This window comes from Dama dama, chromosome 24, assembly GCF_033118175.1.
Source record: "Dama dama isolate Ldn47 chromosome 24, ASM3311817v1, whole genome shotgun sequence".
Classification (NCBI taxonomy): domain Eukaryota; kingdom Metazoa; phylum Chordata; class Mammalia; order Artiodactyla; family Cervidae; genus Dama; species Dama dama.
Window position 1 is genome coordinate 37,212,601 of NC_083704.1, and position 24,773 is coordinate 37,237,373.

At 39.5% G+C, this 24,773-nt stretch overlaps 1 protein-coding gene across 1 annotated transcript; it reads left to right on the forward strand.

The window, feature by feature from the left end:
- Positions 1 to 7,009: 7,009 nt before the first annotated feature.
- Positions 7,010 to 21,995, forward strand: LMOD3 (leiomodin 3). The gene is made up of 3 exons (XM_061129165.1): positions 7,010 to 7,300; positions 9,946 to 11,328; positions 21,851 to 21,995. Exons 1-3 carry the CDS (start codon positions 7,010 to 7,012, stop codon positions 21,875 to 21,877), a joined length of 1,701 nt encoding a protein of 566 aa, XP_060985148.1. The 3' UTR covers positions 21,878 to 21,995.
- Positions 21,996 to 24,773: the final 2,778 nt, after the last annotated feature.

The window sequence follows — 24,773 nt, forward strand, 5'->3', positions numbered from 1 at the left end:
GCCCCAAGAAGCAGTGCAGTTGCTTTCTTTTTTAAAAGATTTATTTTATTGAAGTATAGTTCATTTACATTGTTGCATTAATTTCTACTGTACAGCAAAGTGATTAAGTTACACACACACACACACACACACACACACACACACTCTTTTTCATATTCTTTTCCATTATGGTGTATCACAGGATATTGAATATAATTCTCTGTGCTATGCAGTAGGGACTTTTTGTTTATCCATTCTAATAGTAGTTTGTCTCTGCTAACACCAAACTGTCAGTCTACCCCTTCCCAACCTCCCCTCCTCCTTGGTGACCAGAAGTCTGAGAATTCCCTTTTAAAGATATTCTTTTGGGCTGTTCTGCTTATCTAGGTGGGGGCTGATGTTTATCTATTGAAGCTTTCTGGATCAGTATCTAGAGTTTCTTATCTTCATGCCTTCCTAAATATGACTATTATTTCTTGTGCAACAGTCGATGGCCAGAGAAGAATGCACTGAAATTATGGAAGTCAATGAAGATCACCTAAATGAGAACAAACACTGTTAGGTTATTTACCCAGAGCCTGCTCTGGCACGGCAGTCAGTTGCCATCACTGGCCTTTGGCGGAGACCAAAGTGTGTGGTGGGAACGGGGAGGCTCAAGTCTCAGGGCAGGTGTTTTCTGTGCTGTGTGACTCTAGTCTTGTGGGTATGTGAGATGCGATTTCTGCTGGACTGATAGGAAGCTAGCAGAGGACACGGATTAAGAGCCCCAAGTTTAGAGGCAGTCCTTAAGTCAAATGCCTATATTTCAGTTTTAATACCTGTCAAAGGAGGCTAATAAAAGTACCGGTTATCCCAGATTATGAGAAAATGGACATGTCCACATATCACTTAACACAAGCCTAGGGGTAGGAGGTGCTCAAGCACACCAGCAGCGCGGCCGCGCAGTCGGTAGCGCAGACGGCCGTGTTAACGGTGGCGAGGGCAGCAGCAGCGCTAGTGGCTGTGCGGCGTGAGGAGTGGCCATATGGTAGAAGCTGCGAGGCTCACAGCAGCGACGGTGGTGCCGCTGAAGGTAGTGTACTAGCCGTATTAGAAGTATGATAGCATCCTCATACCTTCAGAAGTTGTAGAATTAACTTGCCTTTGAAATTAGGCCAGAAATCAAATCAGTTTAAGAATCCCGAGACGGCTTATTAAACCAATGCAAAGCAAAATAGTAAATATCCTTTTGTAATTCATGCTTCTCTGGAGTCTGGCAAGAGTAGAACAGGCTGGGTACTTTGAGTCTAGGAAGCAATTACCTTGTAAATGTAAGTGCGCGTTCTGAGGCAATGCAGTTGTAGCTCAGGGAAATCTGAGGAGAGAGCAAGGCGTTTATTTCACACTCACAATATCTTCAGGCAATTTGCAGCCAGTAGCAGAGCCGTGGTGACCCAAATGGAATTGCATAAGAGAAGAGCATGCCACAAACAGGACAGAACTGATTTATTTAGTAACATTTGGGAACCATTTATAGAAGTTGTGTCCATTTATATTAATAGCTAGTGCTGGGGCTGATGAAATAGATGGCTTGTCCACAGTCATCGTCTCCTGAATAAAGGTGGGATGGAAAAATGGATAGATCCAAGAAAAAAGTGCTTCCTCTTACCATTAGGATTTTTCACAACTGTATCAAGCCTTAAACAGTTCTTTTACATGTATTTTATATGCTGTTTTGGAAAGAATAAAATTGAAAAGCCATTTATTTTGGCTTGAACAATATTTGATAGATATCAGGCAGGAAAGACTCACACAATTTCTTTGTGAAAATATAAGATTAACTAATGGTTAATAAGCACTTAATATGCAGATGACAGAACCCTTATGGCAGAAAGTGAAGAGGAACTAAAAAGCCCCTGATGAAAGTGAAAGAGGAGACTGAAAAAGTTGGTTGGCTTAAAGCTCAACATTCAGAAAACTAAGATCATGGCATCTGGTCCCATCACTTCATGGGAAATAGATGGGGAAACAGTGTCAGACTTTGTTTTTTTGGGCTCCAAAATCACTGCAGATGGTGATTGCAGCCATGAAATTAAAAGACGCTTACTCCTTGGAAGGAAAGTTACGACCAACCTAGATAGCATATTAAAAAGCAGAGACATTTCTTTGCCAACAAAGGTCCATCTAGTCAAGGCTATGGTTTTTCCAGTGGTCATGTATGGATGTGAGAGTTGGACTATAAGGAAAGCTGAGCGCTGAAAAATTGATGCTTTTGAATTGTGGTGATGGAGAAGACTCTTGAGAGTCCCTTGGACTGCAAGGAGATCCAACCAGTCCATCCTAAAGGAGATCAGTCCTGGGTGTTCACTGGAAGGACTGATGCTGAAGCTGACACTCCAATACTTTGGCCACCTCGTACGAAGAGTTGACTCACTGGAAAAGACCCTGATGCTGGGAGGGATTGGGGGCAGGAGGAGAAGGGGATGACAGAGGATGAGATGGCTGGATGGCTCGATGGACATGAGTTTGAGTGAACTCTGGGAGTTAGTGATGAACAGGGAGGCCTGGTGTGCTGCAATTCATGGAGTCGCAAAGAGTCGGACATGATTAAGCGACTGAACTGAACTGAATATGAATAATGCCATTTAGGTTTTCTCCCCCACCAAAATCCTTTGAAGTAGGTCCATTTACCACCCAACTTTTATAGATGAAGTAGGAATGAGGCCCAGAGGTTGACTTGCCCAGGGTAGGGGAGGTAGAAATTCTTCCTGTGGCATTCCTAGATTCTCCAATTCTCGCCCTATAAACTGGACCAGAAGACAGATTCACAAGAGAAACACATACAATTTTACTTAATGTAATTTTGCATAACATAGAAGTCTTCATAAGGGAATAAAGACCCCAAGACATGTTAAGCTTGAGTGTTTTCATACTAGGTTTGATGAAGAGTAGAAAGTCAGGAGGAGAAAATGAGACAGGGCAGATGGTATGAGCACAGGTAGTCAACTAGGGCCTGTTTGGATTCATCTTGGTCCCTCTGTCTTCAGAGATAAGGACACTTCTCTTACAGGAGGGTCTCCTGACCTGCTTCAGGGATGAAGAGGGAGGTCAAAGAGTCCTTCTAGCACATGCTTTCTCAGAGTCCTCCAGCTTAAAATGTTCAATATGTCAAGGTGCCATATTTTGAGGTAGCATGTTCTGAACCTCATCAAAGGCAAAGTTTCTAAAGGTCTCTGAGCCTGATCTTTAAAATGAGTGGCTTAAAAAAATAAAATGAGTGGCTTGCAATGGTGCTGTGATTCTCATACTCATTTTTTAAAAATATTTATTTATTTGGCTGCACTGGGTCTTCATTGTGGCTTGCTTGCTCTTTAGTTGCAACGTGTGGGATCTAGTTCCCTGACCAGGACTGAACCCAGGCCCCCTGAATCGGGAGCATGAAGTCTTAGCCACTGGACGACCAAGGAATTCTCTCTCATACCCATTTATACACCAGAATCACTTGAAGAGCTTTCCAAAGAAATGGAGATTCCTGGATCCAAACTTGAGAATTCTGGTTTAGTAACTTCTAATGGGGTGGGGGTCCCAGGCACTGAATAAAGCTCTGTTAGAGATTCTGATCTGTGATGCCCTGAGTGACCATAAAAGTCAGTCGGTGATCCTGCAGCTTGTTGCTCTCTTGGCATCATAGCTGGATTTTGATGTGAGAAGCTGCTGAGGTGGCAGCAGCAGGACATCATTAAGAGAAAGCACAGCTAAATCATCTGTGCATCAAATGAGGCTAATTACACCAGCAAAACTCTTCCCGTCAGCATATGGATGAAATGCACCATGGAAGCAGCTGGGAGAGATGTACCCCTTTCCAAACTCATTCAGCAAGATGGAAGTGAGCTGAGGCAGCGTCCCTTCATGAAATTTCTAAATTTGCATGATCATCAAAAGCATTTGGTCACCAGAATAGTAATACGAATCTGAAAGCTTACAAGCAACAATTCAGATCATTTTCTCATTCCTATTTACATGCAAATGATGATTTTCTATTTTCTTTATAAACGTGTTCAGTTCTGTCCAACTCTTTGCAGCAACCCCATGGACTATATAGCCCACTAGGCTTCTCTGTCCATGGGATTTCCCAGGCAAGAATACTGGAGTGGGTTGCCCTTTGCTTCTCTAGACAGTCTTCCCTACCCGGGGATTGAACCTGGAGAACAGATTCTTTTTCACTAAGAAACCTGGGAATCCTATTCACAATTCCACCTAAAAGCCTCTGAGTTGCTTTCTGCAAGAGCAAGATTTTTTAAACAATTTTTGTTTATTGCCATTAATATAATGGTTTCTGTTATGGAAGTGGTTTATAAAATGTATTACATTTCACAGTTGCCTTTGTTTCTCTTCAAGTGTTTCTGTGGTTATTTGTGAAATATGAGACTGGTAATATTTTTTTTTTTTTTTTTGAGACTGGTAATATTTAACATATATTGAGGATTTGCTCTGTGCCATGCACCATCCTACTTAACTTATATATTTACATCAATATCTATCTGTATCCTCATTTAGTTCTCTCATTAATAGCATATGGTGAATATTATTCTCAGATACCTTTTATATGATGAGGAATTGGGGGTCAGTAAGTTGCCAAACACCACACAGTTACTAAGGAGTGGAGCTGTGGTTTGAATCCAGCAGACTGATTCCAGATCTTTTGCTTTTATATTTATATCATTATTTCCCAAAGTACAAATTTTGGAAAGTAATTGCAAGGATATTAGTGATTTTTAAAAGGAAAAAAAATAAGCTTGAATTAACTAAATAAAGTTGGGGAGTGTTGGGCTAAATAAATGGGTTTCTTTCACATATTATTTCTCAGAGTCTAAAAGTTCACGTGCTTTACAAATCTCTAAAAGACAATTGCAGAATATAACATTTCCAAACCTCCTTGAACACAAAACGCTTTTTGGTACAATCTCTTTGCGTGTGTGTGTGTGCGTGCTCAGTACTGTCCAACTCTTTGTGATCACTGTTTTGCAAGCTAAGCCTCTGAAATAATAGTCTGCAAATCAGTTGTCTGTAAAGTAATTTTTTGCATATGTTTTATTATACAGATGTTTGTATATATTTAAATTCATTTATACTTATGAACATTATATATATAGAAGACTATATTGTTTGACAATGTATATTTTATATTTACATATAAATATAATTATATATTATAGATGATATTGAAATAGTAACACATGTATATAATTTGCAAGTAATATACATGTATTGAGGATGGGTTATAATAATATTGAGGGGATCACCTAGCCATACATATGAAAAGCCCTAAATTTCCTCATGTTCTTTGACCTGGTAATTTCACTTCTTGGTATGTATTCGATTTATCCTAAAGAAATAAACTTATATGTGTATAAATATTTTACTACAGGGGATATTTATTGAAGAAGTGCTTGTGAGCATCAAAAACAGTCCAAATATTCAATAATTGGAGATTGCTTACATTAATTATGGAATTTCCATATAAAGAATCTTAACAAGGAGTTATTAAAAATAATGTAGTAGTAGAATATATTCTTGACTAGAAAAAACACATGATTTTGTAAGTTAAAAAACAGACAGATGACAAAAGATTATTGAGTTTATATGCCTGGAAAAATGGACTGACTAGAGTGATAAACCAAAATGTTCATCGTGGTAGCTCTTAGTGGTGCAGTAAGGGGAAATTTTATGCTTCCATGTGTTATCCTAAGTTTTATACAATAAATGTGTATTTTTGAGTAGGCACTATATTATATATATAAGTTTCAAAATTTGCAGTTATAAAAGGTATACAGTAACAAAGTCTATTTTCCTAGTCCTGTCCCCCAGACAACCCATTTCTTTCTCCAATAGCATCCACTAGTATTGGTTTCTTATGTATCTTTCCAAGGATCTGTTGATAAAGTTTGTATAAATATATATACGTACATTGTTTTTGTTTTATGACACAAATAATAGCATACAATACTCTGCTTTGTACACATCTATTATTTTACCCATGTGGGGGGTATATCTGTAGAATACATTCCTACATGCTGAAAGTATGCATTTGGGCAAAGAGAGTATGCATTTGTCATTTGGATAAATATTGCCATATTGTCCTCTGAAGTTATGAAAAAGAAAATATTTTCCTGGTTGCTTCCAGTACTTTAATGGTTTGAGTTTTTTTTTAATATTTCAATTTAGATCCATTTACATTTTTATCCTGGCTTAATGGACATTTAAAAAGAAAAACAAATTATTTAAAATATTAAACTCCTCACTCATAGTGGAAATTCAAGTGCTGCTCATCCCCGTCTGTTAGATCACAGGATCTGGATGCAAATAAGGATGGCTTGCAGAGGTTCAGCTTACGCAGTGGCTGAGTAACACAGCCAGACCTCTGCTCGCCTGTGTGCAGTTTTATTTGCTTCCAGAGTCTCATGGTAGTGAAGAGACAAGCCCTGAGAGCTTGATTTCCACCTTCAAATGAATTTTTCACTTCAATAGACTTCAAGTCGCTGTTTGGATTTTTCTTCTGAAATATTGTAAGTTGCTTTCCTCATTTAAATAAGAAGTGGCCTCCCTCGCAGTACTTGGGTTGTGTGTATGGGCTGCATGAATTTGTGTAGGACAATATGAGAGCTCATAGGAAGAGAACTAATAATTTACCCCTGTAGAGGTTTGGGAGGCCTGTGCTCACTGGCGAACCTAAGCAGCTGTACTGAAATGTCAGATGGATTTGCACAGCTGACTCAAGCTGCCGAAGAGAGGAGCATAGTAGTTCCATAAATTGACCCTCTCCTACCAAGCCCTGCTTAATATAGTTACGGCATGAACTTAGTCGCAGTCACCCCTAGCAGCTCAGCACTTCCCACTGGGGTTCTTGGGGAGGAGGGAAATCTCCTCAAGGTGGTATTGACCTGGGACACTTACTAACTGGGGGAACTTCTTGAGAGAGCTTTATCTTTTTTTAAATCTTTGTTGATTATTTCTCCTCTTGTAGTAAGACAGAAAAGTATTGAAAAGAGTCATGTCAGAACATAGCAGGAATTCAGATCAGGAAGAAATCGACGGGGAGATTGATGAAGATGAAATCTTGGCCAACTTGTCCCCAGAAGAGCTCAAAGAACTACAGTCGGAAATGGAGGTGATGGCCCCTGACCCCAGGCTTCCTGTGGGTATGATTCAGAAGGATCAGACCGACAAGCCACCAACAGGGAACTTCGACCATAAATCTCTCGTTGATTATATGTATTGGCAAAAGGCATCCAGACGCATGCTGGAAGACGAACGTGTTCCTGTCACCTTTGTGCCAACCAAGGTAACGGGCTTTGTGTATAAGGGAGAAGGGGCTTCCTGGCCTGGGCTGACGCGTGTCCCTGTTGTAACTGTCTTTTCTCAAGACTCCATGTTTTGTCTTGTTTTGTTGACGTTTATACATAGAGCATAATGTTTAATCCTATGCCAGATCAGAACTTTCTAGAACACTTAATAGTATAGTTGGGAGGAAAAAAGTGGTAGTTTCTTGTAAATATGTCTTTTAAAAAATTGCTGGGGGTTCCCTGTACAGGAAAACCTGTATTCTGTAGGCATGAAACTAATTTTTAATGAACTAACTCATAACCCAGAAGCATTTGTCTTTTATGCTTTTTTTGATCACAGGACCCTTTACGATGCTGAAGAAAGCTCTCTGTCCTCCTTCTGGCACATGGTACATATGCAGTATTTCACATACAATCTCAAGTGTTTCACAGTCCCCCTGAAGTTCAGCCACACACCCTGCAATTAAACCAAGTCCAGTAACAAAAAATCCAACATTACCACAGTTCATTGGGTATCAGTGGTGAATTTAGAAGTTGATTCTATTAAGCTGTTTTAAAGATAGTTTTTTCTTTAAATATGTTCCTTATATGAAAACTAGAAGTGCATATCAGCATATTTTTTTTAACGTTTCACTTAAAAGTGACTTGGCAAAAAGAAAACAGAGATCCTCAGAGGTAAAGTCTCTTGTAGTTATGCCTGCTGATTTATTTTTGGTAGATAAGGTCTTGTCACATTACCATCATACTCGCTGAAATTTTAGGAAAGTTATAAACTGATTTCATGGTCAGGAGAGTTTAAACATGTACTGCACTTAAGAAAATAAGTTGCTGACTTTACCAGGTTAGAGTTTAAGGTACAATTTATAGACAGTTTACAACTCGAGTAAAAGCCAGTTCTACATGAATACCAATTTCCGAGAAAAACGAACTTGGGTACTTGTAACACTTTTTCTTCCTTTTGTATAATTTAAACAGCTTAATGATTGGCTCCCCCTGCTGAGACAAATGAGAAATGCAGAGAAAACTTTAGTTTACGTGTCAACTGTCAATTCCAGCCTATAATGTTATCAAGGTCTTTCTTTTTTTTAATTTTAGGCTTATTTTTTATTGAAATAATATTGGTCTATAACACAAGTTTCACGTGTACAGCATTATACGTTTCTCTTTCTACCTACAGTATTATTCTCAATTGCTAAGTCATGTCTGATTCTTTGCAACCCCATGGATTGTAGCCCACCAGGTACTCTCTCCATGGAATTTTCCAGGCTAAAATACTGGAGTGGGTTGCTGTTTCTTCCTCTAGGGGATCTTCCTGACCCAAGGATCGAATCCATGTTTTCTATGTCTTCTGCATTGGTAGGTGGATTCTTTATGACTGAGCCACCTGGGAAGATTCATATACAGTATACTCACCACTAAAAATTTAGTTTCCACCTGTAGCCGTATAATTGACCCCCTTTACCCACTTCCTCCTCCACAGATTAAGTTCTTGCTCACATAATCCTCTGTGTCAAACTACTACACCAGCTTTCAAAATGACACCTATGAGGTACACATCCTTTATGGAAAAGTGTGTAATTAAAATGTAAGCATCTAATAAACATTATTGATAAAAGACTATTATTTTCCTTTCCATACTAAGCAGGTTTTTTTTTTTCTAAATCTCTGATAATTTTGTCCCCTTTTATACCTGGCTTTACCTCCTAGAATATTCCTTCCAAAGGAACTGGACTGGAAAGCCTGTGCCTGAAGTATCTGGGCAGTTTTCACAGAGCTAAGCAGACGAAAAATCAAAGACAAGGGTTTTGGTATATTCCAAAATATCAAACTGCTCTCCTTCCCCCCACAATATCTTTTATTTTCAGGGAAATTTGTTGTGCACATTATATTAGATTGGCAAACATATTAGGTATGTAAATTTTGGTTAGGCCAATAAGGAAATTATTATGTAACACAGAGCTATTGAATACAAAATTCCTATTCAGCTGTATACAAAACAAAGACTTCAGAGAATGGATAAATAATCCCATAAGGTTTTCTTTTCTTTTTTTTTCATAAGGTTTTCAAAAATAATTTAACTGCTTCTGGAACTGAACACTATCTTTAAAAACAACAGAAGAAAAAAAAAAAAAAACAGAAGGTCTTAAAATTAACTGGGTTTCATTTTAATACATGGGAGGAGAAGAACACAACCAAAAATATGTATGTCTGTGCCTGTGTGTGCCTATAAAAACTTACCTTTATTTTGGTTGTATTTGCTTGTAAAACAACTAACAAAGACATACTTTGTTTCAGAAAAAAATCTCAGTTTAGAATTATGTAAAAAGTTAAAATCCCCATCCCTTCCTCAATTATCTTAATTACCTCTCTTCCTCAAGGATAACTATTAATTTGATAAACATTACAACAGTCTGTTTTTCATATACATCTACAAACATATATATATACATAGTGTGTGTACATGCATACATATTCATATGTACACATAAATACACATGTAAACAAATGGAATACTATACCTAGAGCTTATTTGCTTACTTTTTTTCACTAAGTAATAAATCTTTTCGTTATCTTCAGTAGATACTGCTCTGCTTCATATTTCTTCACCGCTATGTATTCTAACCTTTCTAAATTTCTCTTTTAGGAAAAAACTCAAGAACAGCATGAAGCAATAGACAGAAGCAATAAAAATATTTCCCAGTATTTAAAAGAAAAACTTAACAGTGAAATCGCTGCACATAAAAGAGAATCACAGGGCAGTGACAATGTCCAAGAAACAAATGATGATGATGATGAAGATAATGAAGATGAGGAGGAAGATGAAGAAGATGATGCAGAAGATGAAGGAAAAGAGGACAGTGAAGAGAGTGATGAAACAAAAAGAGGAGAGGAAGGTGAAGTAAAGGAGCAAATCAGAAATGGTGAGAACACCTGCCAACAAGTAACTAGTAAAGTAACTGAAGAACAGAAAGGCAGACCAGAGGCTCAAGAAAAAACTGAGAAAAAAATATCGAAATTAGATCCCAAGAAGTTAGCTCTAGATACCAGTTTTTTGAAGGTAAGTGCAAGGCCCTCCGGAAACCAAACCGACCTGGATGGGAGCTTAAGGCGAGTGAGACAGAATGACCCCGACATGAAGGAACTCAACCTGAACAACATTGAAAACATCCCCAAAGAAATGTTGCTGGACTTTGTCAATGCAATGAAGAAAAACAAACACATCAAAACCTTCAGTTTAGCGAACGTGGGCGCGGATGAGAATGTAGCATTCGCCTTGGCTAACATGTTGCGTGAAAATAGGAGCATTACCACGCTCAACATAGAGTCCAATTTCATCACAGGCAAGGGCATTGTGGCCATCATGAGGTGTCTCCAGTTTAACGAGACACTCACCGAACTTCGGTTTCACAATCAGAGACATATGCTGGGCCACCACGCTGAAATGGAAATCGCCAGGCTTTTGAAAGCGAACAACACGCTCCTGAAGATGGGCTACCATTTTGAGCTTCCGGGTCCCCGAATGGTGGTAACCAATCTGCTCACCAGGAATCAGGATAGACAAAGGCAGAAAAGGCAAGAAGAACAGAAACAGCAGCAGCTCAAAGAGCAGAGGAAGTTAATAGCCATGTTGGAGAACGGGCTGGGGCTGCCCCCTGGGATGTGGGAGATGCTGGGAGGACCAATGCCGGATTCCCGGACGCAGGAGTTCCTCCAGCCGCCTCCTCCTAGGCCTCCCAACTCCCAAGCAGTCCCCTTCAGTCGACAAAATGAAGCGATGAAAAAGCCATCGCAGCCGCCGAAGTACAGGACGGACCCCGACTCCTTCCGCGTGGTGAAGCTGAAAAGGATCCAGCGCAAATCTCGGATGCCAGAAGCCAGAGAGCCACCTGAGAAAACCAACCTGAAAGATGTGATCAAAACGCTCAAACCCGTGCCGAGAAATAGGCCACCCCCGTTGGTGGAGATTACCCCCAGAGATCAGCTCTTGAACGACATTCGTCACAGTAACATCGCCTATCTTAAACCTGTAAGTAGGAGGAGGGAGAAATGGTGAAGACAGGGCCACAGTAAATCTCTCCCAACTCTATTCCCTGTCCCTTTTAACACAGGGACATTCTCACTAATTGTCACTAACTGAGGGAAACCCCTCATCATTACCAGTAGATCTAAATTATTGGTTATCCTCAAAGACACAATCTATATGACTGCTGTAACAAGGATACTAACAGCCCACATTTATGAAGCACTTAGTATGGGCCACATCCATTATATGAATTAACTCTTAAAATCACCTTAACAATCCTATCAGGTAGGTATTATTATTCTCCCTGTTTCATAAGAAGGAAATTGAGGCTTAGAGGTGTTAAATAACATTTCTAGAAGAAAAGACTCAGAAGTGGTAGAGTTGACTTTGAAATTCAGTCCTGAGCATCCCTGGTCAAGCTTTTGTTCACTCCTGCCACACAGAACTGACAAGCTGAGATCCCCCCCAGGAACTGCTGCAGGAATAAATAAGAATGAGGCCTAATTAGGCCAGTCCTTTGTGGATAAGTGCTTCTGTAGGGCTTTAAAAAGTTCTTTTTTAGTAGATGAATGGATACCACCTGCTATTGCAATTACACTCTTTATATTTTAAGTAGGCGGGCAATAATAAATTTAAGATTAATGTCTCCATGAATAAATGGAGCTTTAAAATATTTTACTGTTATTTCAGTTTTCTTATTATGACTCACTATTACTACTGCTGGTAGACAAAAAATGTTCCATTCCTTTCAGCTTAAGTTACAGAAATAAATTTTTTTATAGTCATTACTATGAGGGCATTCACAAAGACTGAAAGGTGTGTGTCCAATGGCTGCAGGTGGTTGATAATTAACTGCATTGTTTTAAAATCTAGTATGTAATTTAGCCACGATATTACATTAATAAAATAGTCAATATGTTATGCCATCAGAGAGTCACAGTTTTTTCAAGATAGTTTAACTATTTCCATGTAAGCTTGTTTTTTTTCCCTGCTCTAAAGAGATTTATATTCTAAAACAATACAGGGAGTTTGCTGGCAGTCCAGTGGTTAGGATTTAGCACTCTCATAGCTGAGGGCCTGGGTTCAATCCCAGGTCCATGAACTAAGATCCTTCAAGCTGTGCTGCATGGCCCCCCACAAAAAAAAATCCACAAATATGATTGTTACTTATTCACATATATATGTATGTCCCTTACTCCCATCCCCTAGTAGTACAGAATTGACAATATTTCATTCTTCTAAATCGAAGAAGACTTTCAACTGTGACTTAGAGGGATTCTGAGTCTTCCTGTGGCAGGCGCCTGGCTGAGAGTGCTAGAGGTCACATGAGATCGGGCAGGCGATCTCTGCCTGCCCTTGGGCATAACATCAACACTTTCTGCACCTGCTCTTCTCCAGGCAGCCAGACCTCTGCAGGGGGTGAATCAGGGTGCTGTTTTGAGAGAGGCTAGGGCTATCACTCTGTAACCAGTTGTCAAAGCAAATCCCGGCTGCCGTGGTGGCTAGACAGTCAGAAAATAGCATTGGTCTGAAAAGAATAAGGAGAAGTCTTTTAAAAATCTGCATTAAAGGTGGAATGTAGACTCAGAGTAGACAAGAGGATGAAGGTTAAATGATCATTTGACCCTTCTCCCTGCTTCTGAAGAAATATGAAAAAAAAATATGAAAGTGATAGTCTATCAGTCATGTCCAAGTCTTTGCGACCCATGGATTATAGCCTACCAGGCTCCTTTGTCTGTGGAATTCTCTAGGCAGGAATACTGGAGTGGGTAGCCATTCTGTTTTCCAGGGAAGCTTTTCGACCCAGGGATCAAACCCTGGTCTCCCTCATTGCAGGCAGATTCTTTATCAACTGAGAGACCAGGGAAGCCCTCTGAGGGAATACTCTACTGAGCAAATCTGCTTTGCCTGGAGTTGGCTGAGTTTCATCCATCCATTTACTCATCTGTAATGAATATTTGTTTAGTGCTGCCATGTGTCAGGCACCATGAGCGGTGAATAAGACAGGTGGAGTCTTAACCTCATGGAGCTTACAGTGTTGGTTTGATCATTTTCATGGTCAAGATACTCTGCCTTTTAGTTAACTGAGGACACTTCAGAGTCTAGATTCTAGAGCAAAAGGTATTAAGATAAATTCACAGTAATAATTACCAAACTACCACACTCTAGTAAGTACTGCATTTTCCATTTTCAATCAGTTCTTGATTGGTATCAGTTTCAAGTTATGTGTGTGTTTTTAATGTCCACACAGAAAGAAAAATATGCAGCAAAGTGGACTCTGACACAGTTTGTGAATGGTGGTCTTGTACATCAGTCTTTGCTTTGAAATGTCTTTTATCTATTCCAAGGGATTGGCATCTTCTCTTGCTTCAGTTGCCTGGCTTGGCTTGCAATAGACATCTCTTGACATGTATCTTAGATACAAAATATCATACAACTTCATCAGCGTGGTCCTATAAAATGCTCTGCAAGAAAAATGTGAAAATGCATCATCCAGCTGACAAAAATTCACTTGACTGACATCAATTCGCTCTGTACTGCTGAATTTTTGCACCTTGCTGCATACATAATAAATGTCTGCTTTCATGCTGACTCTTAGTGTAATCTCTCTTAAAAGACATGTTTAATCTTTTTCTTTTGAAATCATTTGAAATCGGTGGAAGTTCAAAAGAGTAGAAAGAATTCTTACAGACCCAACACAATTTGTCCTATTTGCTTTGTCATTCCTTAAAGGGTATTTTAAATGGCAATACCTCTGCATGTGTATAACTCCAACAGGGCACGGAGCCCAGGGGAGGTGCTAATGGTATGAAAAACTATACTCTGTTTGTGCGCCCACGTGCAGCCAGCTACTATAAAACACTGTTGATTGTGAGATGCTTTCTGATGTAGGAGATACAGAAACATCAGAAAACGTGCATCTTAGACTCGGTGAAATATTGTATACGCCATCTGTGGTGAAATTTCAGGATCTCAGCAGAAAAGGGCTTTTTTTGGCTAGTCAAATGAGACACAGCGACACTCACTTTAAGGAGGTGAAACTAAAGATTATGGGAGTTCCTCCTCCCCACTTGATTGGAAGACAGAGATGTTCTTTGAACCATCAGATGTTCAAATATGAAGTTAAAACTCAGTTTGGAAATCTTGTCATTCTTTCTACTGATGCTCCTAACTAAAACACTGAATGTCCATAAACATACTTAGAAATTATTTACTCTTAAAGGAAAAAAAGTTTTTTTTTTCTCTCATGGACTTGGAGATACTATTTTTGTATTATCTAGAGCATAGGTCATGAAGTACTCAGTTTATATTTTAAATTTGTGGGGTTTTTTTTCCTTTTAATATTTATTCTCTCCCTGTCACATGCTTCTGGCTTGGGATTCCAGAATTGAAGTTGCTAGCAGAAAATAAAGGACAAAATCTGTATTCTTTCTTGGCTCAAGTGCTGCCTCCTCCAAGAAGTTGCCTGTTTAAATCAGTTTAAGAGAGATGTATTCTGTGGGCCAGGTATTGAAAACTAGTGGACTTAAAACCCAACCTACAGGCCTGTTTTGTTTGGCTTGAGTATTACTGTACAGATTATAAAACATCACACAATAACATCCAGTTATCTGGCAGCATTTGAAACATCAGATCCAGCCACATGGAGCCTGCATATGATGGTACAAATAAGCTGAATTGCTGTTGGTTTCTCCCTTGAGATAGGTAATGGACTCTCCAGTTTTAACTCTCCACAAGGCCCTACTGCCTAACACCTGGCCTTTTTCACTAATTTGGATTGCTTATTGGACTCCTGTAGAATTTTTTAGTTTGTTGTGTTTAGCTATGTTTTAAAGGACTTTGTCTTGTCTAACTGAATTTACTAATCAATAATTTATTTCCCTTTGAGTTGATAACTCTGAGTCAATATGAAGCCAGCCCAAAAGAAAGATGTTAGACTGGTATAGGCATATCCTTCGTTGATAAATATATGATTTCCTTTCATCTTAAAAAATTTGGTGGTCTGCTCACTGCCAGCCATTCCAGACGAGTATCTGTACTTGCACTGAGATAGAAATCTCATCTGCAGAAACAATGTAATTTACAGAGACCAACTGCATTTATACAACATGGAGTGGTTTGCTATGCCTTCATCCAAGGGATCTTCCTGACCCAGGGATCAAACCTGTGATCCTCTGGAAAAGGGAATGGCTACCCACTCCAGTATTCTTGCCTGGAGAATTCCCATGGACAGAGGAGCCTGGTGGGCTATAGTCCATGGGGTCACAAAGAGTTGGACACAACTTAGCAACTAACACTATGCAACTTTTCAGTTCAGTTCAGTTCAGTCGCTCAGTCATGTCTGACTCTTTGTGACCCCATGGACTGCAGCATGCCAGGCCTCCCTGTCCATCACCAATTCCCAGAGTAGTCCATTGAGTCGGTGATGCCGTCCAACCATCTCATCCGCTGTCATCTCCTTCTCCTCCCACCTTCTATCTTTCCCAGCATCAGGGTCTTTTCCAATGAGTCAGTTCTTCACATCAGGTGGCCTAAGTATTGGAGTTTCAGCTTCAACATCAGTCCTTCCAGTGAATATTCAGGACTGATTTCCTTTAGGATGGACTGGTTGGATCTTCTTGCAGTCCAAGGGACTCTCAAGAGTCTTCTCCAACACCACAGTTCAACACCATCAATTCTTTGGCCCTCAGCTTTCTTTATAATCCAACTCTCACATCCATACATGACCACTGGAAAAACCATAGCCTTGACTAGACAGACCTTTGTTGGCAAAGTAATGTTTCTGCTTTTTAATATGCTGTCTAGGTTGGTCGTAACTTTCCTTCCAAGGAGCAAGCATCTTTTAATTTCATGGCTGCAGTCACCATCTGCAGTGATTTTGGAGCCCAGAAAAATAAAGTCAGCCACTCTTTCCACTGTTTCCCCATCTATTTCCCATGAAGTGATGGGACCAGATGCCATGATCTTACTTTTCTGAATGTTGAGCTTTAAGCCAACTTTTTCACTCTCCTCTTTCACTTTCATCAAGTTCTTCTTCACTTTCTGCCATAAGGATGGTGTCATCTGCATATCTGAGGTTATTGATATTTCTCCCAGCAATCTTGATTCCAACTTGTGCCTCATCCAGCCCAGCGTTTCTCATGATATACCCTGCATATAAGTTAAATAAGCAGGGTGACAATATACAGCCTTGATGTACTCCTTTTCCTATTTGGAACCAGTCTGTTGTTCCATGTCCAGTTTTAACTGTTGCTTCCTGACCTGCATACAGATTTCTCAAGAGGCAGGTCAGGTGGTCTAATATTCCCATCTGTTTCAGAATTTTCCACAGTTTATTGTGATCAGCATAGTCAAAGGCTTTGGCATAGTCAAAAAAGCAGAAATAGATGTCTTTTTGGAACTCTCTTGCTTTTTCAGTGATCCAGCAGATGTTGGCAATTTGATCACTGGATCCTCTGCCTTTTCTAAATCTGGCTTGAACATCTGGAAACTCATGATTCACGTATTGTTAAAGCCTGGCTTACTGAATTTTGAGCATTACTTTACTACTGTGTGAGATGAGTGCAATTGTGTGGTAGTTTGAGCATTCTTTGGGATTGCCTTTCTTTGGGATTGGAATGAAAACTGACCTTTTTCCAGTCCTGTGGCTGAATTTTCCAAATTTGCTGGCATATTGAGTGCAGCACTTTCACAGCAGCATCTTATAGGATTTGAAATAACTCAACTGGAATTCCATCCCTCCACTAGCTTTGTTCATAGTGATGCTTCCTAAGGCCCACCCACTTGACTTCACATTCCAGGATGTCTGGCTTTAGGTGAGTGATCACACTGTCGTGATTCTCTGGGTCGTGAAGATCTTTTTTTGTATAGTTCTGTGCATTCTTGCCACCTCTTCTTAATGTCTTCTGCTTCTGTTAGGTCCATACCATTTCTGTCCTTTATTGAACCCATGTTTGCATGAAATGTTCCCTTGGTATCTCTCATTTTCTTGAAGATATTGCTAGTGTTTCCCATTCTATTGTTTTCCTCTAGTTCTTTTCACTGATCGTTGAGGATGGCTTTCTTATCTCTCCTTGCTATTCTTTGGAACTCTGCATTCAGATGGGTTTATCTTTCCTTTTCTCCTTTGCTTTTCACATCTCTTCTTTTCCCAGCTATTTGTAAGGCCTCTTCAGACAGCCATTTTGCTTTTTTGCATTTCTTTTTCTTGGGGATGATCTTGATCCCTGTCTCCTGTACAATGCCATGAACCTTGTCCATAGTTTATCAGGCACTCTGTCTATCAGATCTAGTCCCTTAAATCTATATCTTCTACTGTATAATTATAAGGGATTTGATTTAGATCATACCTGAATGGTCTAGTGGTTTTCCCTACTTTCTTTAAGTCTAAATTTGGCAATAAGGAGTTCATGATCTGAGCCACAGTCAGCTCCCAGTCTTGTTTTTGCTGACTGTATAGAGCTTCTCCACCTTTGGCTACAAAGAATATAATCAGTCTGATTTTGGTGTTGCCCATCTGGTGATGTCCACATGTAGAGTCTTCTCTTGCGTTGTTGGAAGAGGGTGTTTGCTATGACCACTGCGTTGCTATGCAACCTTTGGTGCTAATCAAACAAGACAACTGTTTTAATGCATCCAGGTTAGTTGCTCAATCGTGTGCAACTCTTTGTGACCCTGTGGACTGTAGTTCACCAGGCTCCTCTATTCATGGGATTTTCCAGGCAAGAATACTGGAGTGGTTGCCATTTCCTTCTCCAGGGGATCTTCCCAACTCACTGACTGAACCTACATTTTTGGCGTCTCCTACATTGGCAGGCGGATTCTTTTACCACTGTGCCACCTGGGAAGCCCAACTGTTTTATTATTCACTTAATTTTTCTTTCGGCTCGCTTATGTGTATCTGGACTGATTTTAGGCAGGTGCCTAAAGACACAATTAAGTTTTTCCTTCAGAAAGATTTCAGGATAATAATTTCCCAAGCAGCTTTAGTTAGCCAAAAGACTCTATGACACATTAGCAGTCATTATGAGTACAAAAATTTAAGATTATAGACTCCTGAGTTTTCATCACTGGCCATTTTTTCTTTGCCTCATTTATTATATCTTATTTCTTTTGAACTAAGATTTCTAGACTCTATCCTTTTGCAATTTTCTCCTTTTCCCCATCTTGTCTTCTCTGTTTCAATTATCACATAATCTAGGACAATCCCCAAATTTCCCTTTCCCTTATATTGCTCAGGGTTTTCTTAGTACTTTTATTCAACCTGTCCCCAAATCAAGCTTCTCCTTTCTAGATCTGTAGTTGTTGTTTCTGGTTCCAGATTTTTCACATTGTCTCCATTCTATCATACATTCACGTCTAAAGCCCCAAATGTTTTTTGTTGTTGTTTGGTGCTAAGTCATGTCCAACTCTTTTGTGACTCCATGGACTGTAGCCCACCAGGCTTCTCTGTCTGTGGAATTCTCCAGGCAAGAATACTGGAGTGGGTAGCCATTCCCTTCTTCAGGGATCTTCCCAACCCAGGGACTGAACCCTCGTCTCCTGCTTTGCTGGCGGATTCTTTATCACTGAGCCACCTGGGAACACAAACCCCCCCAGAGTTCCCTTCAATTCCTTCCTTTTTTCTGTCCATACGTTTGCTTAAAAACAAAGCAAAATACAAGAAGAACACCAAGAACCCAAACCCAAGAGAATCTTCAAGAGTCAAGGCCAAATCTAGAATAGAGCTTGAGCAATGTTACACTCTTTATGGAGGGAGTCTCCATGGAAGAAAGCAATGTAACATTTCAAACTCATCTCAGAGGAGCATAAGTGGACCAGAATTATACAGACCAGGAGCTGCCCTTCCCTGATACCAAGTGGAAAAAAAGAATTTTATATGTACAACTTGTTAAAAGTCTATGATGGTGATTCTCATATTTTAGCATCCATCACAATCACCTGGAAGATAGAATACAGATTACTGATCCCATCTTCAGAGTTTCTGATTCAGTAGGTCTTGGATAGGATCTGAGAATTTGCATTTCTGACATGTTCCTTGGCAATGCTGATGCTGCTTACATGAAGGCCACACTTGGACACTCACAGTCCAGTGACATCCATGGCAAACCTTATCTCCTGATGCCTTGGGTTGACAGCTCTCATGGACACAGCATTAGGTCTCCTAGTGGATTCCGAGATCCTCAAGGGAGATCTTCCTCATCTTTGTCCCAGGCACCCACTGAGGTGTTGACCCAGACAGGAACTCCATTTGGGTGTGCTGAATTAAATAACCCCTGCTGAAATGAGTCTTCTCATCCTGCCCAATTGCCCCCAGCCATTGGGTGTATGTCTATGTGTGTACACTGTATAATGGTATACACACACTTAAAAAACTTCTTAACCAACAAGTGAAGGGGGACCAGGGCCCCCTAATAATAATGTGAGTAGATTCTTATTTGTTGAAAGTTTTATAATATGAGATCTAGTTATCTTTTCCTTATTTCTTTTTCAGTCTTTTGTGGTCTGCTTAGAAATGACTTTTAAAAATTTTATTTAAATATTTGCCTATCTCTCTTCCTGCTTTTGGTTTATAAAAAATACTCCATATTATAGGTGAATTAAAGGGTTGGCTTTTAGAAGTAAGTAGGAAGCAAGAAGTCTGCTATTTTATTTCTTTGCCAAGTAGCTAACCACTGATCAGTGACTCGTTCTTTTTCCCAGTGATCTGAGCTCCCACTTTGGTCACACTTTAAATATGCCAGTATGTCTCTGGGTTTAGTATGTTGGTTCATTGTCATGTTTTGCTCTTGAAAATATTTTTATTAATTGGGAACCCATCTATGCATATATATCTATATCAGAAATAACATACTATAAAAGTATTTTTTCCATTTGACAATGGAAAGAACACAGTTTTGACTCTCTATTGCAGCTTTGCAGTTAATTTGAGTAACTGGCATTATATATTTTACTGGTGTTCTTCACTGATGGTGTTCTCCCTGGGTGACCCCTACCAAGCTGCAGTCACTCCCCTCCCCTCCTGAAAGTCTGGCACGAGGGAGGGAGAGGGACTTAGAAACACATGGAGGACCCTAAGGATTGAAGACCATGCAGGCAATAGCAACACATCCAAGGTTCTCCCCAATGGGCAAGGTTCTCCCCAATGGTGTTGGGAAACCTTTTTATCCAAAGGTTGTAGGCAAAGAACTGGCTGAAGCGAGTCCATAGAAGATGGCTGCAGTGGTCTATCACATGGGCAGGTGGACATGGACAATAGGAGGAAAGATACTTTTAAGTCATTATCATACAAAATCTCAGGGTCCTTTGGACTTTAGTCAGCATTCTCTGAAAGTTACCTTCATGGTGGATAAGTCATTCTCCTTAGATATAACACCACATTAAACCTATTAAGAACTTACTTTGAGTTGTTCCTATGAAACAAAACTCAAAGTTGATTTTCAGTCAGACTTACACTACTCTTTTGCATTTTTTTTTTTTTAACCCTTGGATGGGGGTTCTCCAAATAGCATTGTAAAATTTAGTGAATGTCAAATTAGTAATACACTTTAAAGAGGAAGGACTTCCCTAGTGGCTCAGATGGTAAAGTGTCTGCCTACAATGCCGGGAGACCTGGATTCGATTCCTGGGTTGGGAAGATCCCCTGGAGAAGGAAATGGCAACCCACTCCAGTATGCTTGCTTGGAAAATCCCATGGTAGGCTACAGTCCACAGGATCGCAGAGTCGGACACAACTGAACCACTTCACTTCAAAGGGGAAAGAACCCATTTTTATGTTCTTACAGTGGTGTTTGTTTGGTGGTTGAGATGAGTAATGAAATCAGGCAGGTCCGGGTTCACATCTAGCTCTGCCACTTTCTATTCCCGTGACCTGAAGCAGATTGCCTATTCTCTCTGAGCCCGTCCCCTCTTTACAATGTGGTCGTAAGATGAAATAAGAAAATGCTTTAAAAAGAACTCTTAGCATTGATTTCTAACTTGCATCACTTAATCCTCATGGTAGCCTTATGAATAAGATACTGTGATTTTATAGCTGAGAGAATTGATGGACAATACCATGCAACTCTCCGGAGGAGTGCATGGCAACCCTCTCTAGTATTGTTGCCTGGAGAACCCCATGGACAGAGGAGGCTGGTGGGCTACAGTCCACGGGGTCACAAAGCGCTGGACATGAGTGAAACGACTGAGCATAGCATAGCATAGCACTATGCAACAAGTCGCATACAAGTTGCATAGTGGACCAGGCAGATTCTAGCACCCGCCCTCTTATTTACATTGTAAGCTTCAGTGTAAGATTCAAGGGCTCAGAGCCCTTGAATCTGCCCCTGTCATCAGTAAACGCCCAGTCTGTGGTGGCTGTGGTTATTATTGTTGTTTTATCACGATTGGGTGGGAGGCACTCTCTGGCCATAATTTTTAATCCACTTGACACCTTTTGAGGTATGTACATTTGCCATTTTTGCTGTAAAACACTTGAATAACTAAGATTCATTTTTTCTCCTCTTTTCAAATGCTTAAATCACAGGTGCAGTTGCCGAAAGAACTGGCATAAGAGGCAGCAGAATAATCAGGGGAAGGAGGAAGTGATGTAATGACTCTGGGATTAGAACCTGAAGACTGCTTCAGCCGCTTACTTCTGGATCCAGGTGGTGGAACTGGGAACATTGCTAACTGATACGAGGATTTTATAAAAGGCAGAATACTTAGCCTGACAAAATGGAAGCTGAAAAGGCAGGGGGAGGAGATAAACTCTTCAGGGCAACATTTTCTACTTCCAATTGGTTGGAGTGACTTAGGTGAAATTTAGAGTCTTCTAGCAGAAGTGAATATTTTCATAAACCTTTGCTTTATTATTGCTTTCTTCTGGTCAATAACAATAAATATGATACAGGTGTTAACTATTATATTCCCATTTTTGTTCTCTTCTTCCATCCACTCTGCTGTCATTTATCACACAGTCTCTTAAAGAGAACAGAGCCTGCTTCACTCTGTGGAAATGTGCAGGGCGAATTGAACTCTGGGCCCTTCAGAAGCTTTGAAATCGAATAATTTGTTCATTACCTCTTTTCTGGAGAATCAGTTGCAATTTCTGGTTTTCAGCCCTGCCTAGTTTTCTGTCTTGGCCATTCCCCTGTGTGTTGGGGGACCCTCTAGAGAGGGGTATCATGAAGAGCAAACACTTAAGCCATAGGACATGGAGAAAACAGTGGTTCTGGAAAAAGTAACGGGGAAAACAAACCCTGCTTATATATAAAACCTTCCCTATTTGCATACATATGGAGAAAATGGGAGATAGCATGCTAGTTTTGTTTAAAACAAAACATTATGAATAATATATTTACTGAGCTTTGGTTTTAGCTAAGTGTGTACATACATATATATTTACTTTAGCCTGTAAATGATCTTGATCTTGTTCTCAAAAATCTTAATGAAACTTGCTAAAGAATTAAACTTGAATTCCTTATCCTATCATTCAAGGCCTTCCATTGCCTCTTCTCAGTTTGGTAATTGTCTTATCTGTTCACCTTTGTTTTTTAATCTTATTATTTTGCTTTACAATGTTGTGTATATACTATTCTTGATAAAACTTCCTCATGCTTTTGCTCTCTAGAGTGTCCTTGGAGACTCCACAAGTCTTCCAGTCAACTCCATCCCCAGTGTTTGTTCTTCTTTCCGAGTTCCTCGAGCCCACAATTACCTGTTCAAGTCACTAGGTGCAAAGAATCTGACATTTGGTACTGACATGGCATGAGACTTAGAAATCAGGAAGTCACACTTTGATGCCTTTTCTGTCTCCCTCACCTGAGCAAATAATTGGCACCTGTCTTCTTTTATATAATCATAGGTGACACATCACAGGCAAAACAGGCTAGGAGAGAATTGACTTAATGAGGACAAACGACACAATATGTGGAAGGAGAAGTCATGGGAAAGAAATACGATGTTTCCATTTTTAAAAGGTAATTTAGTGGATACAGAAGTATCTGAATTTGAAATTATAGTTTTCAATCAAGTAACTAATTTTATTTAGACTAGTCCAAGGCTGAGTTTCATTTTCTCCTACTTTGCTATTTCTATAAAGCATCCTTGGATACAAATCCAGATGGTTTAAAAAGAGCTGCAATAAATACAACTTCTAAAGTGTCCAGCATATTCTGTATTTAAGCAGCTAAACTCTGATGGGACAGAGCACTCTGAACATGTTTAAAAGCTTAATTTATGTTAGTAGTTGAAGTTCTGGAAAACTCTTATGTGTTTGCTTATACAGCAACAGTATGAATAAATAAGCCAGAAATTTTACAAAGCGTTAAGAGTTCTGAAAGGGAACTTCACTCTTAGATGTCCAAAAAAGAAAAGATGATCCAAATTCAAACTTACCGCCTCGTTACATGGGTTTTGTCAAGAGACAAGTAAAGTCATTCACATGCTTTTTTCTATTCACCCACTCCCACCCTAAAAATCTTAATTGAAAATTTTAATTTTAGCATTTCCATGCTAGAATTTTCTATTATAATCCTTCCAGAAATGACAATCAACCATTAGTAATTAGAATAGCATATTTTTTTTTTCTTTCAAGTTGTCACTTTCTCCACATTTATTGCATTTTAGTCTGCAGAATTCACCATGTAGAAAAGGGGTCTAAAATATGTATAAGCCCATGTCAGGTTTAAAAAAGGATCCTATTAGGATTTGATTTTATTCTGACTGGAGATTAATAAATATTAAAGTTTTATTAACAGTATTTGAAACACAAGCTGAGTATTTTTTGCTGCACAGAAATAGGCTTATCATTTTATAGGGTTGTCACTGAGTTTCTCAGACATTTAACACAGACAATAGTCTGAAGTAAATAGTCTCACCCCGCACCCTCCCCCCCAAAAAAATCTTTGATAAATTTTATTCTTCATATTTAGGTAAGGGTCCAAATTCTAGACCATGTGAGTGAAATCATGATGATATCACTGTACTGAAGAGGAAGACTGCAAGTTGGGTGAGAAATCAAAATGCAAGAAAAATCAGGAGTGGCATATGCATTGCTTCTTCTTCTAGGACGTACAAGAGTCTCTTCAATGAGTACCACCCCAACTGTCTGCATGCTAGGGAAATCTAAATATTTTCTATTCATCTATGAAATCACTCGGCTGGCAAGGAAAACATGTTATATCATCTATTTCAAAATACATGGGGAGTAAAAGGAAGAAAGTAACAGAAAATATAAACTCATGCTATATTAATTCTAATGCCTAGCTATAAAAACATATAGTGGTGCCAAGGTCCATCTAAAAGTTTTATGAACTGCAGAAGCCAATGATCATTTTCATTCCGATTTTTAAAGGTCTGTTTGCTTGGTCATCTAAAGACGCTTTTCACATTTCGAAAGATCAGCTATTACTGTCCTCTTTCTACCCCCAAGGAATTAATAAAAATGCACGTTCATTTCTTACCTT